Source organism: Lynx rufus, unplaced genomic scaffold (assembly GCF_022079265.1).
Source record: "Lynx rufus isolate CCGP_SWC_20201006 ecotype Redwood Valley unplaced genomic scaffold, mLynRuf1.p SCAF_2, whole genome shotgun sequence".
Taxonomy (NCBI): Eukaryota; Metazoa; Chordata; class Mammalia; order Carnivora; family Felidae; genus Lynx; species Lynx rufus.
The window spans coordinates 191,338,409-191,356,478 of NW_025814834.1; the positions used below are offsets into that span (position 1 = coordinate 191,338,409).

Here is an 18,070-nt window from a genome sequence, read left to right on the forward strand (position 1 = left end):
CTGACCACCCGGCCAGCGATGGGGCGCGGGCTGCGGGTCCGGGGGAAGGTGCTGGGCCTTGAAGGTCAGGCTGGAGGGGGACCTCCGACGGCCTCCGGGAGAAATGGGACGACGGTCTCAGTCCTGCACCCCGGCCGCTCCTCGGAGGGCAGAGGGTGGGCACTGGCTGCCGGACGGAGCGGGGCGGAGCTGGGCACAGGGCGCCGGCCTCCCTCCCCCGGCCCTCTCAGGTGACAGACCCCGCGGGTCCCCGCCCCGCCCCGCCGCATATCCAGGCGGCCCGGCCCGGCCCGTCCGAGAGCAGCCAGCGCCGCCGTGCCCGGAGCCTCTGCGGGCCGGTGCGAGCGTGGACCCGGGCACCCGTCCTCCGCGACCCCGCCGCCCGCCATGGCCGCCGCGGCCGCCCCCCGCAGCCTCCTGGTGCTCCTCCAGGTGCTCGTGCTCGCCCTGGCGCAGATCGTAAGTCCCGCGGCCGCCGCCACGCCGGGGCCAGGGTGCGGAGTGGGGGGGTCCGGGGTGCGGGACCCAGGAGGCTAGTGAAGGGCTCGGCCTGTCTGCCCGCTACCCTGGCGCACCCCCCTGACGCCCCCCTCGGGTTCGTACGGCCCCGTGGCGCGCGTCCCCTCGGTGGGTGCGCTCGGGGGCGCGTCCAGGCGCCGCGAAGGGAGGCGGACGAGCCGGGGAGCCAGAGGGACCCTGCCGGGGGACGCTCGGCCCAGCCTGGGACCGGCAGCGTGGCCAGGAGCTGGCGCCCGGTCCTGGCAGCCCCGAGAGCCCAGGTGGCGGGGGAGACAATGGTGCCCATTCACAGGGCTCCGGAGCCTCCGCCCCGCCTCCTCCCCGGGGGCCCCGGCTCCAGCCAGACGCCGCTCGGGCCGGCCGCTGCCCCTCGGCCCGGCTCCCACTCCCGCGCCCCCGTCGCGCCGCGGAGGGCCGCCGGGGGTGGGGGTGCTGGGGGCCTAACGGGACAGGGGCGCGATGGGGCCGGGCCCGGGCACCAGCCTGGCACTTCTCGGCCAGGGGAGGGCGCGGGCACCAGGCAGGCGCGCGACCCCTGCCTGGGTCGGGGCTGGCCCCCAAACGAGGGCAACCCGAGGGAGGAACGGCGCTGGGAGAGGGTTGCTCTGAGGGGGAGGGAGAACGGGCCTCCCTTTCCTACGCCCCCTCTCCTTGCGCCTCCCCCACTTTCCTTTCGAGCGAGAGGGAGGGGTACCTACTCACCATGTATACCTGTTGTTCATCTAAAAAGAATAATACGAGCAACCGTTCACTGGAGCCAGCAGTCTGCTGGGCACCGCCTCGCCTACCATCTGTGATTCACTTGCGCCGTCGGCATCTCCATCTCTTCCCCACCGCGACAGCCCAAGGGCAGCGCGGTCCGGTGGAAGGAGACCGGCGGCCCCAGCTCCACCACTTACTCTCTGTGATCATTCATAATCCTTCTGAGCCTGCTTCCTCAACTGCAAACTGGGGCTCGTAATAGTATCCGCCTGACAGTTCTGAGCGTTCCAAAAGACGGTACATGTAGTGGTACACAGTGCGGTGCACACTAGGTTCTCAATAAACGCAAGGGCGCTTGCGTTTCCCGGGGAGGCTCGCCGCTGGGACGCCCGGCTCCCTGCACAGTCTGAGGGCTGCACGCCTCTGTGTGTTTTCAGAGAGGTCCGCCCGGAGAACCTGGGCCCCCGGGCCCCCCAGGGCCGCCGGGAGTGCCTGGATCTGACGGCATCGACGTAAGTCTCCAACCTGGGCGGCGGGGGGGGGGGGTGCGGAGTGGGGGGGAGGCCGCGGACAAAGGCGAACTTTGTGAGCGGCGGCGGCGGTGGGGTGGGTGCCTGGAGATGCAGCGCCCCCTGTTGTCAGTAAGCGGCGCCGGCCTACGCCACAAGGAGCCCGTTTGTTCTGGGAAACCTCAAAACTAGCGCTGAGATGCAAAGCCCGTTATAGCCGCCGGCGGACAAGGAGCTGCTGTTCCGTCTGCCGGCCGCAGCTCAAAGCGATTCCTTATCCCCCACCCCTACTCTCCCTTTTTTTTGGGGGGGGGGGTGGGAGACGCCTTGCCCTGCCCCCTGGCACGTCTGCATTCTTCTTCAGGGTGGCTTGGGAACCTTGGTCAGACCGCTGACCAGCTGAACCAGACTCCTGTCTCTTCCTTTGCATTTTCCTCCCGATTTAGAATCAGCAGGGTTTGTTCCCTGCTCTCCCTAGCATGGTGAGGGTTAAATGCCTCATTCAGGAGGCTCCCCCAGGAGGTCAGCTCCATGTTTACCCATCTGGACAGACTTCTATTCAACCTGGCGCCCCCACCCTCCAAACACTGGGCGCTGGGTCCCTGCCAGACTCTCTGGCGGCTGCAGGCCCTGAACTGCCTGAAGTCCTCTCGGCCTGCATATAACTCCACAGGCCCTGGCTGTCCTCCACCATGGGTCCTTTGTCACCGGGGAAGGAGATCCTTTCTGCCTTAGGAACAGATTGAATCGACCCTCTTCATAGGCTGTCTTGGTCCTTGCTCTTGCCCCAGTCTCTTCTTTTCCTGACCCCAATCCAGAAAAGAGCTGCTCCCCACCCAGTTCACCTCCCTTTCATGTTTTTCTGAAAGTCCCAGTTTCTCCCACACTTGCCCAAATCCAAGAGACACCCACTCTCTGAGGTAACTTGGAGCCCACAACCTTATCTGCGGGTCTTCTAACTGGCACCTTACCAACATCTATGTGTCTATAACCCGCTTGCACGTTAACAGCACCTCTCCAACCTGGCTGGGGTTGGTCTCAATCCATCTATGATTTTTTTTTTTTTTTTGAGGGAAAGGGAGCTATTTTCAAAAAGAAAAAAAAAAAGCAAGGCTGAGGGGATGCAGGACAGAAGAGAAGAAAGTGAGGAGAGGGGATGTGGGGCCAGCCAGCCAGGGCTGCCCATTTGGGGTAGCATGAGCCACAGGGTGCTGTCTAACCAACTCCTATCTTACAGGGTGACAAGGGGCCCCCTGGGAAAGCTGGGCCTCCGGTGAGTGCTTTTTTTCCTCTTTGACCTTTGACCTTTCTAGTTCTTGCCCTCCCCTGGCTAATATTTGCCCCACCTCTGTTGTTAAGGGACCTAAGGGAGAACCTGGCAAAGCGGGGCCAGATGGGCCAGACGGGAAGCCTGGGATTGATGTGAGTACCTGAGTGTCTGGTAAAGCCAGTTGGGGCTCCACTCACTGACTTCCAGAGTCCAATTCTGGCATCTTCTCTCTCTTCTGTTCAGAGCAGGGCAGCAAGGTGGAGACTATAGCTATGAGTTCCCTTCACCTCCATATGACTTGTGACCCCACAGCCACCCCAGGAGCATGAATCACAGGCACATGGGGGTCCAAACAGGGGTTCTGTTCATCTGTAGCAGCCAGGATTTAGTCTCACATTTCCAGCCTCCAAGTAGCAGATTGAACACTGTGCATGGAGCTGTCCTTTCCTTCCCCATTCCCTTCCCTACTACCCCCTCGCGGCCCCAGGAGCAATGCAGGAGAGGAACATTATTCGTCAATACCACAGAATTCCCAGGAGCCCCAAGGTCACAGGCTCCTGGACACAGCTAGAACCATTGAGACAGTCATCTGATTGAGGAATACACCTGGGTCAGTCACTAAAAGATGGGAGGAGAAAGAGGTCCCATGAGTTGCCTTTGCCCTGTTGGCTCAAGAGGGTCATCATGGCTATGAACAGCCACCAGAACCCCTCCAAATTTTCCACAACCTGCAAAGATTAAGAAACACACTGCCTTCCACTGGCATATTGGTTCTCACATCCATCCAGAGAGGTAAACATGATTAACCCATTTTGGAGATGTGAACACTAAGGCTTGGAAAAAGTTGCCAAGGGCAGACAGACGTCAAGAAAATGGCCAATCCAGACCTACATGTAGGTCTTCTAGACTCCTCAGCTGGGAGGTGTGAGGCCTGTGCAGACAAATCTTGGGGCCTTGGTTTCTCATCTTTCATGAAAGAGTAATCCTTCTGCCTTCCTGTCTCCCAGGGTTGCTGTGAGCACTGGGGGAGGGGAAAGCAGTGTTGCAGTCACTTGACCTTCATGGAGTGGGGTGGGAAGCAGCTGGGGCCTGCCCAGGAGAGACTTCAGGCCCTGCCCTCTCCTGTGGTTCAGGGAACAAGTTTGCCCTTCACTGATCTACCTTCTGTTTCTTCCCCAGGGTCTGACTGGAGCCAAGGGGGAGCCTGGCCCCATGGGGATCCCTGGAGTCAAGGTAAGTGGCCTGCTAGGGACTCAGCTTGGGCCATCCAAGGACGGGGCTGTGGTAGAGAGGAGCAGAGACCTAGGAGACCCCAGCCTCTGAACCTCTCCCCTTGCTCTTGCAGGGCCAGCCCGGCCTCCCAGGTCCCCCTGGCCTGCCAGTGAGTATAATAACCTGCAAGGGCTTCAAGGGACCCTTTGTGGGTAGAGGGGGGGACTTGCAGAAGGAGCCATGAACCCAATTTCCTTTCCTTCTGTTCCAGGGCCCTGGCTTTGCTGGACCTCCTGTAAGTCCTTCTGGATGGGACAGGGTCCCTGGGACTCTTGGGGAAGGAGGATACAGAAGGACGGGCCATCAAGGGGAGGGGCCAGCATCCTGTGATGGTGTCCAGAACAGGCAGACTTCCCGGAGAACTCTGGGCCAGCTCACTCTGGGCCTACCTGCTGCCTCTGGGATTCTATGGCCCTTAAAGCCCTAAGTTGTCAGTCTCTCTGGGCTTGGTTCCAAAGTAAAAGTGGAGAAGGGGCTTCTAGGTGCCTATCCCTACCTTGGTATCAGGGTGGGCTAAACCTCCAAGGCATCCTAGCCAGTGACAGCTTTCCTCCTAGGGACCACCTGGACCTGTTGGCCTCCCTGGTGAGATTGGAATCACAGGCCCCAAGGTGAGCCCCAGCCACCCCTCTGCTCACTCTGCCTCCTGCCCTCTAACCTCCAAGCTGGCAAGCTGGAGTCTCTCCAGCAGCTCCTGGGCCTGCTTCTGGCCAGCAGGGAGCTCCTTCAGGTCTGGGGCAGAAGCCTCTCCCGCTGAGCCCACCTTGCTGTAGGTGGTTCAGGAAAGCCAAGGGCTGGGGCCACTCCCTGCAATTAGGCCTCTTATCTCCCCAAGATCTCAGATCTCAGAAGGTGACCTGGAGGACAGGGTGGACAGGACAGTATCGGGGACTGGAGGAGGGGGCAGAGTGACCCTGGAAGAGCCGGACAGGAGTGTGATCTTGGCCCATCTTGTTTCCAGGGGGATCCTGGACCAGAGGGGCCACCAGGGCCCCCGGGGCCACCTGGCAAACCGGTAAGTGTCCCCAGACTTCCCGCATGGGGAAGGATGAGGGTCTTTGGCACAAGCCTGAGGTGGGAAAGGTTCAGGTCAGGCTTCATCTCCATATATCTCCTCTCAGGGCCGCCCAGGAACCATCCAGGGTCTGGAAGGCAGTGCGGATTTCTTGGTGAGAGGAGGCCCTGGGGCAGGTCTAACGTGGGGAAGGGGTGGGTCGGCTTTGGAGGTAGAGTCAGTGGGATGGCGAGGGGCTGCCCCACGGAGGTTCAGCCAAGTGGGGTGAGAGGAGGGTCTGGGAGTTGGCAAGACAGGGCAGGCCGGTGACCACAGAACCTGGCGGGATTTTCTTTCCAGTGTCCAACCAACTGTCCGGCGGGTGTGAAAGGCCCCCCAGGGCTGCAGGGAGTGAAGGTGAGCTACTGGCCCAAGTCCTTGGAGGGCAGAGCAGGTGGTTGGGAGGCGACCTCACACTGAGTTCCCTCCTTGCCTTCAGGGGCATCCTGGCAAACGCGGGGTTCTGGGAGATTCTGGCCGCCAGGGGAGGCCCGTGAGTATGAGGAACAGAGGGCTACAGAGGTGTGTGTGAAGAGGGTCTTACAGGGACCGCCCCTTCTTCATCCCTTCTCCTTCCCCTGTGGGTCTCTGGGCACTGAGCTGAGAAGCAAGAGGCCTATATTCCAGGTCAGCGTGTCTCTGGACAAGTACCTTCTCTTTGCTGGGCCTCCCTTTTCCCACGGGTTCTAGGGTCCTTCCTGTCTGCTTTTTCTGGGAAAGGGACGGTATCTTTGGATGTCTGTATGTTTTTCTCTCGATCTGCCTGCCTGTCTGATCACTCATTCCTGCCCCACAGGGTCCCAAGGGAGACGTGGGTGCCTCTGGAGAGCAAGGCATCCCTGGACCACCGGTAAGGAATGCTCCTCCCGGGACCCCCCTCTCCTCATCCTAAGGGATCTTAGTGGCGCCATTCCCTTGCTCTGGCCTTTAACCTGTAAAAGAAACACCTGTGTCCAGTTGGCACGTCTCTGGGTGGAGAGAGGGAGGCTGACTGTCAGAAATTGGGGGACAGGCACCAAAGCTGTCAGCCAGAAGACTCAGCTGAGGCCCAGGTTTTGCCTCTGTCCCCTTGAGTGACCCTGGTGAGTCCCTCCCCATCTCTGAGCCTCAGTGTCCCCTCTCTGAGATAGGGACTATGCTGCCCGCCTCAGAGGAGCCTTGAAATCGCCATTGCTGTCATTCTTGTGTCTTGACAGGGTCCCCAGGGCATCAGGGGCTACCCAGGCATGGAGGGACCCAAAGGAGAGACGGTAAGTAAGTCGGGGGTGTCCTGCAAGAGCTGTCATGAACAGCCCCCTGGCCTCTGGGGTCCAGCCAGAACTGACTGTAACTCTTTTCTCTCCCCAGGGTCCTCGTGGGTACAAAGGCATGGTGGGCTCCATTGGTGCTGCTGGGTCACCAGTAAGTGTCCTCTTGCTCCTGCACACATACCTCCTCCAGGCTGGAGCTCCTGGGGCTGCAAAGGGAGTGGGGCCCCCTGAGCCCATGTGATCTGGATGCCTGTTTGTCCTTCTTGCCAGGGTGAGGAAGGTCCACGGGGGCCGCCAGGCCGAGCCGGGGAGAAGGGCGATGTGGTGAGTCCTCAGCCACCCTTTGTCCAGCCAGGGTCCCTGGAGAGTACTGGGGGGGCCACCCACGGCTCGTGTGCAAGTGTGTGTGTGTGTGTGTGTGTGTGTTACTCTTTCCATGCGGATGCATGGTTGTGTGTGCGTGCGTCACTCTGTGTTCGTATGGGTGCGCACGAATGTGTTGCTTTGTGTGTGTCTTTGCAGGTGCATGTGTGTGTGTTACTCTGAGTGTCTGTGCGAATGTATGGGGGTGTGTGCGTGAGTTACTCTGCTTCTGTACTTTGTATGTCTGCAAGTGTGTGCATGTGTGTGTGCGTTACCCTGTGTATCTGTGCAGGTGAGTGATCTGTGCGGGGCAGGAGCCTCTGTGCTGGGAGCCCAGGCACCCCACCAGCCCCCACTCCTGCAAGCCCAGCCTGTGCTGATCACATTCAATTTGGGAGAAGGCATAGGATCCAGTCCCACGCTCGCTGTGGCCAGACAATGAAATTCCAGCAAATCAGCCATGGGGCTAATGGGATTTGGTCTATATCCCAGTTCTCTTAACTTTTTAAAAAAATTAATAGACTATTTCTTTTGAGCGTTCTGAGTTTATAGAAAAACTGAGCAGTAACTAAACTTTCTTAAAAGTTTTTTATGTTAAGTTTTTAAACACATGTAAAAGTAGAGAGAATTATACACTGAATTTCTATATACCTGTTTCCCCAAATTGACACTTTGCCCTATTCAATCCACCACTTTGTTGCTGATATTTTATATCCTTCCTTTTTTTAAAAAAATATTATTTACTTTGAGAGAGAGAGAGAGGGAGAGAGAGATAGCTCTAGTGGGGGAGGGGCAGAGAGAGACGGAGAGAGAGAATCCCAAGCAGGCTTCATGCTCAGAGCAGAGCCTGACACGGGGCTCAATCCCACGAACTGTGAAATCATGACCTAAGCCAAAACCAAGAACCGGGCACCCAACTGACTGAGCCACCCAGGTGCCCCTGTTGTTGATATTTTCAAGCAAATCTTTGCCTCAACATCATGTCATTTCACTCCTAAATACTTCTGTCTGTATATCTTAAAAATAAGGGCTTTTTCTCACATATCATTCACTTTCATACCAACAAGATTATCAATTATTCCTTAATATCAGCAAATATCAGTTATTCCTTAATATCAGTCTATGTTCAGTGTTTCCCAATTGTCTCAAAATGTCTCTTCAGGGTTCTTGTTCAAATCAAGACCCAAAGTCCACACATTGTATTTGGTTGTGTTCCTTCATATAAGTGGAGCTCAGAGCCCAGGTGAGGTCTCAGTGAGTGCTGGTTCCTATCCCTGCACTTGCCCAGCCCAGCCCAGCCCAGTCCCATTAGCTTGGCGCTGACCTCTACTCCCTCCCCTCTGGGCCTCAGGCCCCTCTTCTCCAGCCCCTACACAATGTGGCCTGTGCCAAGAGGGACCCTGAGAGCTGGAGGTCCCTGTTCTCAGTGCTCCCCTCTCTGATCAGCCCGACAGGGGTTCAGCATCTCGAAGGTGACCTCATTTCTATCTACTTTGCAGGGCAGCCAAGGTGTTCGAGGACCCCAGGGAATAACAGGCCCGAAGGGAGCAACCGTAAGTGGCCCAGGCTTACCCAGACAGAGAGCGGGGTCAACTCTGTCCAAGCTTCAGAGGACGAGGAGCCTGAGATTCTGGATTGAGCTCTGTTGCTGACGGGTTGGCTCTGTGACCTTGGGAGAGGCCCTCTTTCTGTGCCTTAGTTCTTTCACCTGTAAATGGGGTGGTGATGTAGCAGAGGTTTGGGGAAGCTTGCAGCAATCTGGGACACTTGTCATCCACTGAGGAAGGACTGTGGCCCATCCCCCCAAATCCTCTTCCCATTTCTGCCCCCCCCCCACTCAGTTGGCTGGTGGGGGTTCCTGAGATAACCAGACCCACTTCCTACCTACACACTGACTGCAGCTGTCACAGAGGGACATGGGTGGGTGGCCTGACCCCAGGCATCTCCCCACTTTCCTTCTGAGCAGGGCCCCCCAGGCATCGACGGCAAGGATGGGACCCCAGGCACACCTGGCATGAAGGTATGAGTGGGGATTGCCGGTAGAGTTGGGGAGTGGTCAGGGTTCCTCCCAGCTCAGGCCCTGAGTCTCATCACACTGATCCTGGAGGCGTAGGAGCCTGGGATCCTCAAGTGTGCCACTGATGCATCCCTGCTTGCCTCTGGGCCTCAGTTTCCTTACTTGCACGGGGGCAGAAGCCATGGACCCTCTAGCTGGAGTTTTCACTTGTGCCTCTGGTTCTCTGTCTCTCCCAGGGCAGCGCAGGACAGGCGGGGCGGCCAGGAAACCAAGGCCACCAGGGCCTAGCGGTGAGTACGGGGTGGAGTCCCAGGGGCGGCCCCAGGGGCAAATTGCTTCTCCTGCTCAGTGTTGACCACTTCCCCATGGTGGCATGAGTGGTTGATGAGGTGGAAATCCACACACCCAGGGATCTTGCTCTAGTCCTTGTTCCCAATCAGCCCAGACCTCATCACCACCTCTGTGGCCCCTGGCCTGGCTTAGGCCTCATCATTTGGACAGTTGCTCTAGCCTTCTCTTTGATCATTCTAATTCTCCATGTTGGTTATTTCCCACTAAGGCACTTTTCATGGCCCTCACTGCCTCCAGGAAAGTCACTCCATCCAGTCATTCAAGACATGGTTACTGAGTCCCCAGGGTGCACTGAGAGGCAGAGAAAGTTGTGAACAGGACAGCTACAAGGCTTGTCCTCACAGCTCACTTTAGCATTCAAGGCCACCATAATCTGACCCCACCATACCCTTCCATCTTCACCAGCCATGGCCCCTCCGTGTCCTCTCCTTTCTCAGGGAACCCTGCCTTGCCTCTTCTACCCCTACACCTTCAGGCCTTTGCACGTGCTTCTACTTGGAATGCCCTTCCCTACCTCTCTGTGCCTTCTCACCATTCAGGGCCACCTCCATCGCACACCTTCTGGAAGCCCAGTCCATGGGACGCCCCCTGCCTCCCTGCTGGAGGTGCTGAGGCCAAAGCCTGATAACATGCCTGTGTGCAGATTGTGTTCCTGTAGGCATTTACATGTGCCTGAGAACACAGGGTGCTTCTCTTCTCCCCATAGACTATAGGCCCCTCTGTACCCCCGTCCTCTCCCACCAGGGCTCAGGGTACAGTCAACTCTGTGATGCCATGTCTGGGCCTTCTGTTGTTCAGCTCCCACAAGCCAGGGCTGAGGAAGGGAGGGGATCTGGAATGGGGATGGGAGGTTCCTGGGGCTCCCCAGTGCCAGGATAGAAACTGATGTCATCTTCTTTCTCCAGGGTGTGCCGGGCCAGCCTGGGACAAAAGGAGGTCCTGGAGACAAGGTAAGGTGACCTCAAGCTGGGGACAGGATTGGCTTCATCTGAGCAAGGGAGCCTGGGGGGCAGGGTCCAGGGGCATGGCTAAAAGACCCTAAGGCCCAGGCCTCACCCCCGGCTCAACAACAGTGCCTAAGCACTTCCTTCATGCCGCTCCCCTCAGCCCTCTGTGGAAACAGGATGGCATGGCTCCCAACCAGAGGAGAAACAAACAGGAAAATAAATGGACTCCAAAAGACCTGACCAAGAACACCTTTTCCCCAACTCATTTGGTTCTAGATTCTGTTTAGGGTTCATCAGGCTTCTGCAAGATCAAGAGCTTGACTAGACCCCCCAGACTGACCTGAAAACTGTTTTCCTGCAGGGGGAGCCAGGCCAGCAGGGCCTCCCTGGATTCTCTGGTCCTCCTGGGAAGGAGGTAAGTGTCCCTTCCCTGACACAGGGCTCTTGCATTAGTCCCCCTCCCAGGTCTGAAGACCCTGCACTCAGCATATGCAGCCTGGGTGAGAGTGTGGGGTGAAGCCCTAGTTTAGGGGGGCCTGAATGCCAGTCTGGGCTATGTCACTGACCCACTGACCCAGGGAGATACCCCTTTTCCATTCTGGGTCCTTGTTTCTCTATGTACAGTGTGGTGATGGCGGGATTGGTTCTGTTCTATATGGGTATGACATCCTCAGATGGCCAAGTTGACTGGGGCTAAGAATCCAGCAGAGTCATTCATTCATTCATTCATTCATTCCATAAACATTCACCAAATACCTGCAACTGTGTTAGATGCTGAGACAGTCTCGTACTCGGAGTTTACAGTTTAGTGGAAAAGGCAGCTATTAAATAAATGATCACATGATGACTGACTACAACTATGTGGGGTCCTATTGAAGGAAAAGGACAGGGACCCAAAGAACAGGGGATAAATGATGAAGTGAATTAGCTGAGACCCAGGGAGGGTAGGGGTTAGCCAGCCGTGGAAGGGAGGGATGCACCAGGCCCATTGCCTCACTCCCAGTTTCTGTCCCCCAGGGAGAGCCAGGACCTCAAGGAGAAATCGGACCCCGCGGCATCATGGGGCAGAAGGTAAGTGCCTGGCACAGTGGTCCCTCCCTGGGGGCCTTTGCAGCAGCTGGCACCACTGGACCCAGGATCTGGGTCCTATCCACGGCTCCAGCACCTGCCTAGTCCTGCCCAGCCTTGTGAGGCCTTCCCCGCAAGGGCCCCAGTTTGCTGGTCTGTAAAGTGGAGCAAAGGACCTCAGTGCTGGTGTGGAGGAATGGAGGGCATCCTGACCAGCAGGGTCTGGGGTCTGGAGGGGGCGCCCGAGGAGGGGGGTGCCCCTGCTGACAGCCTGTGTGTCATCCTCTCTTTCAGGGTGACCAGGGTGAGAGGGGGCCGGTGGGGCAGCCAGGCCCTCAAGGACGGCAGGTTAGTGGAGGCGGCCAGCTGTGATGGGCAGTGGGGAGCATGTCTGGACACCTCATTTGATACACTACTCTGGGTTCTTTTCTCCTCAGGGACCCAAGGGGGAGCAGGGGCCTCCCGGAATTCCAGGGCCCCAAGGCTTGCCAGGCATCAAGGGAGACAAGGTACCAAATGGGGCTGGAAAATACCTGGGCAAGAGGCTTCAGGACCTGGGGGGGCTGGAGCTCAGTTAGGTCCTTCCTCAGCCCTCCAGATCTTCGCGGAAAAATATGTCGGGCGGGTCCCAGGCGGCCCTGGGGGACAGGGAGGAGCTGCAGAGGGGTGTGGCCAGGACCGGGGATTGCGGGGGGGGGGGGGGGGGGGGTGGGAACCAGACGTCCCGGGAGAGGGGAACTCACCAAGTCCTGACTGCCCGCTTGCTGCAGGGCTCCCCAGGGAAGACCGGACCCCGCGGCGGCGTGGTGAGTACCAGCGTCTCCCCTCCCCCCGCGTTCCGGGCGGCAGCGGCGGCGGCGGGTGGGGGTCCGTCGCCGCTCTGACTCGCTGTGCTCAATTTGCAGGGCGACCGGGGGGTGGCCGGTCTCCCGGGAGAGAAAGGCGAGAAGGTGAGCTGGCCGCGCGGGGGCGGCCGGGGCGGGTGGGGGGGAGGGAGGGGGGCGGGCTCTGGGGCTTCAGCGCCCGTGACCCGGCTTCCCTGTGCCTGCAGGGCGAGTCTGGCGAGCCGGGGCCCAAGGGACAGGTGAGTCCAGCCCCCGCGATGCCGCGCCCCGCTGCCCGGCGACGGCTGCTGTCCCGGCCTCCTCCCTCTCCTCCCGCACCTTCCCCTCCCCTTCTCCTCCCTGTCCACCCCCTCCTCCTCCCACCCCCCACTCTCCCCTCCCCTCCCCCTCTCCCTCCCCGGCGCGTGCGAACTCTCACCGCCGCTCCGCACCACCCCCACCCCCGCCCCGGCAGCAAGGAGTCCGCGGAGAACCCGGCTACCCGGGCCCCAGCGGGGATGCGGGCGCCCCGGGGGTGCAGGGCTACCCCGGGCCCCCCGGCCCTCGAGGACTAGCTGGAGACCGAGGCGTGCCGGGACTGCCGGGGAGACAGGGCGTGGCGGTGAGTCGGCCCCCAGGAGCGGGGAGTCTCCCGGTAGGAAATCCCTTTGCGGGCGCGGCTGACCCCTCAAAGGCTGGGAGTCCCCGGAGCCAGCTGGCTTCCCTGAGGCCCCACCTCGGACGGCTTGGGGGTGGGTGCGGCGGGGGGGATTTCTGTCCGATGCCGCACAGACTTCCGTGGGAGAATGGGAGCCGGCCAGGGGCTTCTTCCTGGAAGGCCTTCTCTGCTCGCAGGGCCGAGATGCCAGTGACCAGCACATCGTGGCGGTGATGATGAAGATGATGCAAGGTGAGGGCGGGGGCAGCACCCCCTCCTCCTCCCAGTCCAAGCCGGCGCGGCGCCACCCCTCAGGAGCTGCTCCACTTGGCCCTGCCCAAGGGTCTGCAGGCCTGGGTGCTCATTCCAGCTCTGCTTCCAAGAGGCCGGGGACCTATGTACATCTGTCCACGCTGGATCTGTGACTTCCGCAAACCGGGGGGAATGGGACATTAAACACCGGGCTTTCTCCTCTGCACCCCTAGGGGCCCGGCTCGTGGGGGACGCTCTGCCTTCCCATTTCACGGAGCCCACCCCCATCTCACAGACCTCTCCTCTCCCTCCCTCCCTTCCAGAGCAACTGGCAGAGGTCGCTGTGAGTGCCAAGAGGGAGGCCCTGGGTGCGGTCGGGATGATGGGTCCCCCAGGACCCCCTGGGCCTCCTGGGTACCCAGGCAAGCAGGGACCCCACGGGCACCCTGGCCCTCGGGGTGTTCCTGGCATCGTGGGAGCCGTGGGTCAGATTGGCAATACAGGGCCCAAGGGTGAGTGCTGTTCTATGGTGGGGATGGGGACTGGGCAGGTATGGACTTGGCCAAGGCCAGACCCCAATTGGGTTATGGGTTGTGTGGTCTGATGGCTCAGCCTCCTGTTTTCTCTTTCATCATTCCCCCTCTCCGGATGAGGTACACTTTCCCCCACTCCCTCAGCAAAGTTTTCCAGAAGTCATATGTGACTCCTGGGCTTGCTTTCTCAGTAGAAAATTGATGGAGATGAATGTACTATTTTATAACTTGGGTATTTGGGAGGAGGGGGTGTTGTTATAAATTTGCTTAGTGGTACTCCATAGACATCCTTCCATGTCTCTAGAAGCGGGGAGGTAAGTTAGCAAAGTAGTAAAGCATGGAAGCTTGAGAGTCACAAGACAGGTGTCTGTCCAGACTCTGCCACTTTCTCCTTATAGACCTTGGACAAGTTACCTGATAATCTCCCTGGGCCTTAGATTTATCATCTGTAAAATGGGGGATGTTAATAACAACCACCTCATAGCATTGTCCTGAGGATTACATGTGGAGGTAATTTACGTAGAGTTGGCACATAGTAAATATTAGCTATCATTATTATTATTATTAGATGCTTTCCTGTAATGAACTTGAATGGCTGTAGCCTTCCATCCTGTCTGGACCTTCCCTTACTTAACCAGTTCTGCAGACATTTCCAACTTTCCCCTATTATAAACTAGCATAAAACAGGAATAATTGCTGTGTGTGAAATAGAAATGAAATAGCAACCAAAGTAGAAAAAACATCCTCCAATTGTGAAAAGTGAAGGCTTCTTTCTTTCTCCGCAGGAAAACGCGGCGAGAAGGGTGACCGGGGAGAGATGGGACGTGGGCATCCCGGGATGCCTGGGCCCCCGGGGATCCCAGGTAAGACCTTGGCCCTGCCGAGCGGCAGTTCTGTCCCTCAGCTCTGGGATTCAGGACCTGCAGACACTTGGGTCTCTGCCCTGGCGGCCTCTTGCTCAGCCAGCTCATTCTCATACATCCAGCTTTTGCATCCCTTTGGAGCACCCGGGAGCTGCTGGGTGGGGTCTGGCTGGGATTCTGAGGACATCCTGGCTTGTACCAAAATCTGCTTCATGTAGGAAAATGAAAAGGCATTTGCTCCCAAGATTCACTAATTGGGAGGTGGGAGTAATGGATAATGCGACTCTCTCAGAACCCGTCTGGGGCAGTCCCTTTTACCTGGCCTCATCCTTGACCTCATCCCACCCCCACCACTTCCCTGAAAAACGGGACTGAGAATCCTACAGCCAGCCGAGACAGGAGGTGGCCCTGATGTCCCGGTCTTCTCCCTTTCACAGGACTCCCTGGCCGGCCCGGCCAAGCAATCAACGGCAAAGATGGAGCTCGGGGATCCCCAGGGGCCCCGGGAGAAGCAGGCCGACCAGGCCTGCCAGGCCCCATGGGGCTGCCAGGCTTCTGTGAGCCTGCGGCCTGCCTTGGAGCCTCGGCCTATGCCTCTGCACGCCTCACAGAACCTGGATCCATCAAAGGGCCATGAGCATGAGGCTGGGACAGAGCCCGGTGGGCACCCTGGGGGGAAAGGACTGGGTTCCCTCTGGATGGACACATACCCCATCCCTCAGCCCAGGAAGCCAGTTTTCCCAGGACCTTCCATCTGGGACCCAGGAGTCCTGAGAAAAAGGAAATTCTAAAATATGGGGGAAGGAAAGGGAGGGCATTGGAATGAAAAGGTGAGACCGACAGGGCGAGTGTCACCCGAAAGTCCCAGCTCCAAAGCAGATGGGTGGCTTTCCTTCCTGGAGCACGACTCGGAAGTTACCAAAACAAATGTCTCCTTAATCTGTGCCATCTTCCAGGGGCCATCTTCTTTGGGGCAGGTGGACTGAGGTCTCTGCCCGTCCCTGATCCCATCTTCCTCCCCTGTACTTGCTGGGTGATGGCTGGTGGGTGACTCCCCAGAGGTGGCCATCCTTAAGCCAGCCCCACTATTTCCTCCCTGCCTCCCTCCCATCTGAGTATTTAAACACCCATCTCCCCTCTCTTCCTGGCATTATCCCCTCCCATCCTCACCCCTTCCCCGAGATCCATCCAGGCCTTTCTGTAAATAAAAGCCCCCGACTTGGATACGAACTAGGATGGGAGTTTCCCTGCTGCCACTGTCAGGGCAGGGTGGGCAGGGGCTCCTGAAGGGGAGGCACATTTGAGGAACATCTGTGGGAAGAACCGGATGGTGGCTTGCTGTGTAACTGGGCAGATCCCTTCAGCCATGTCCCAGCTGGGGACATCCAGTGTCTTGCCAAGGCCCAGAGCACAGAAGGTTCTCTGTGAGACCTGCTACCCACGGTGGGCTGGCCTGGGACAGGAACTGGTAATGAAAGATTGAAAGACTTGGTTCTTGCCTTCAGGGGTTCCCAGGTCTGTGGGACCTGGATCACTAGAGCAGAAGTGACATTCACTCATGCCACTTTCACTCGGGACGTCTAGGGAAGACTGGCTCAGATCTGATCTGATCTGAGTACCCCTGGGCACTCCCAGCCTCACAGCTTTGTAGGCCAGCAAGGCCACCCAAGAAGCAGGAAAGGGCATGGCGGGTACCTTGGACCCGTGCAAGGATGGGAGCCTTTGATTTTCAGAGAGTGACCGATCCCAGTGCTCCATTATTGATTTGGGTATTTGTTCCCCCAAATGAAGCATTCTACTGGCCTCAGCCCCTCCTGAAGGCACAGGACTCCAGCCTGAGGTCCAAGCATTTGCTGAAGCCTGGACCCTCCTACACCTCACCCTAAACTTGGCACTAGGTCCCCACACAAGCTGGGGCACCCTTTTCCTCCGAAGAGCAGGGCAGAGAACTCCTCTCACTAGTCCACCCCCGGTCCTCCCTCCCCTGCCTCAACACACACACACACACACACACACCCCAGTGACATCTCAGCCCCCTTATCCCAAATGACAAACAGGACAGACAAGGTGAGGTAGCCCCAAGGACCACAGGGGTGACCTCGCCCTCAATACTTTAGCAAATCCTGTATCCCAGCCTCCCAGCTCCCCTGTCCCTCCCCCAGGAGCCCCCACGGCTGCTGTGGCTGCTGGAACAGGCTCAGGGGGTGAGGGGAAGAGAGTGGGAGTAGGAGGGGGTGCCCCCTTCCCTAAGCCAAGTCACTGTACTTGTCCTAGTGCCTGAAGCCTTGGGCTTAGCCAGTATATGCCTCCTGGAGGTTTCCTCATGCGCCGGCTGGGGCTCCTTCCATGTCCCTCTCTGCAACTTTCCAGAGACTGGGTCCACTGGAGGATTTCAAATCTTATGCAAGTGTTACACCTCCTTCCTTAGGACTCAGGCATCTGAAGGGGCTGAAAGGGGGGCTGATTCCTAGGCACCAGCCTGGAGGGTGAATTTCACTAAGGAAAAACCCATGTTCTTATGATCCATATGACTCTCCTAAGCCTCTCTGACCTCATGTTGACGCTGGGACCCCAGTATATTCCACTCCAGTCATGCCAGCCCCCATGCTGCTCCTTGAACATGCTGTGTCACACGAGTGTTGTGCCCCCTGCTCTTCCCCAAAAAGATTGCTTTTTCCCAAAATACCATCACAACCAGTGCCCTTGTTTCTAGTCTTTACTCAAAATGACCTTCTCACCACCCCCACCAATATTCCAGATACCCCTTTATTATCTCTCCTTTGCATTTATTGCTATTCAACAATATCATATAAGCTCCATAGGGCAGCAACTTTGGTCTTTCATTTGCTGCTCCATTCCCCAGCGCATAAAACAGTGCCGGGTGTGAGCATCTAGTAACATGGTGACTACAGCTGATAACACTGCCCTATATAATTAAAACTAAGAATAGAACTTAAATGTTCTCTCTCTCTCTCTCTCTCTCTCTCTCTCACACACACACACACACACACACACACACACACACACACCCCGTTTGAAAAGAAAAAAGTTTGAAAAACAAAACCAAAAACCAAACAAGAAACATTCCTGGCACATGGTAAGTACTCGATAAATAGTTATTAAATAAATGACTAGTATGTTCAGGATGCTGAAAGGAAGGCACCACCAATCATCAGGCCAGGAAGGACTTGGTCTCAGCTTGTGTGTGATTGAGGCACGTTCCCAGATGGCCCAGAGCATCCAGGTTCCTCCCTTCCCGTCAAGAATGAACCTTCAGGTACGCCTGGGTGGCTCAGTCCGTTGAACATCTGACTCTTGTTTTCAGCTCAGGTCACGATCTCGATCTCACCATTTTCTGAGTTTGAGCCTCACATCGGGCTCCGCACTGATGGCAGGGAGCCTACTTGGGATTCCCTGTCTCCTCTCTTTCTGCCCCTCCTCCACTCGTGCTGTCTCTCTCAAAACAAATAAACTTTAAAAAACAAAAAAAAGAATGAATAGCCACTACTGGACCTTGAGAGACAAAAGTCTAGTGCAACAAAAACGCAGTAGGAACTCAACCCCCACCCCTCCCCGTTTGCAGTCAGGAAAAGGGGGATTCAGGAAGCCCGAACTGCA

The 18,070-nt window shown here is 57.7% G+C and overlaps 1 protein-coding gene across 1 annotated transcript; it reads left to right on the top strand.

Annotated features, from left to right (window-relative positions):
* The first annotated feature begins 387 nt into the window (after nucleotides 1–387).
* Nucleotides 388–15,737, top strand: COL9A2 (collagen type IX alpha 2 chain). The gene is made up of 32 exons (XM_047083926.1): nucleotides 388–459; nucleotides 1,659–1,733; nucleotides 2,968–3,003; nucleotides 3,090–3,152; nucleotides 4,180–4,233; nucleotides 4,346–4,381; nucleotides 4,484–4,507; nucleotides 4,830–4,883; nucleotides 5,234–5,287; nucleotides 5,394–5,441; nucleotides 5,627–5,683; nucleotides 5,766–5,819; nucleotides 6,123–6,176; nucleotides 6,523–6,576; nucleotides 6,674–6,727; nucleotides 6,847–6,900; nucleotides 8,439–8,492; nucleotides 8,906–8,959; nucleotides 9,193–9,246; nucleotides 10,213–10,257; nucleotides 10,616–10,669; nucleotides 11,272–11,325; nucleotides 11,617–11,670; nucleotides 11,760–11,831; nucleotides 12,093–12,128; nucleotides 12,228–12,272; nucleotides 12,374–12,406; nucleotides 12,622–12,768; nucleotides 13,002–13,056; nucleotides 13,380–13,568; nucleotides 14,375–14,452; nucleotides 14,890–15,737. Exons 1-32 carry the CDS (start codon nucleotides 388–390, stop codon nucleotides 15,087–15,089), a joined length of 2,067 nt encoding a protein of 688 aa, XP_046939882.1. The 3' UTR covers nucleotides 15,090–15,737.
* The last annotated feature ends 2,333 nt before the right edge of the window (nucleotides 15,738–18,070 follow it).

What these genes read in the sequence shown, in the direction of transcription:
- COL9A2 (XM_047083926.1), top strand. Translation starts at nt 388, where the DNA reads ATGGCCGCCGCGGCCGCCCCCCGCAGCCTCCTGGTGCTCCTCCAGGTG. An exon ending in CAGGGCTGCAGGGAGTGAAG is followed by an intron (nt 5,684 to 5,765) that starts GTGAGCTACTGG and finishes CCTTGCCTTCAG; the next exon opens with GGGCATCCTGGCAAACGCGG. An exon ending in CAGGCCCTCAAGGACGGCAG is followed by an intron (nt 11,671 to 11,759) that starts GTTAGTGGAGGC and finishes TTTTCTCCTCAG; the next exon opens with GGACCCAAGGGGGAGCAGGG.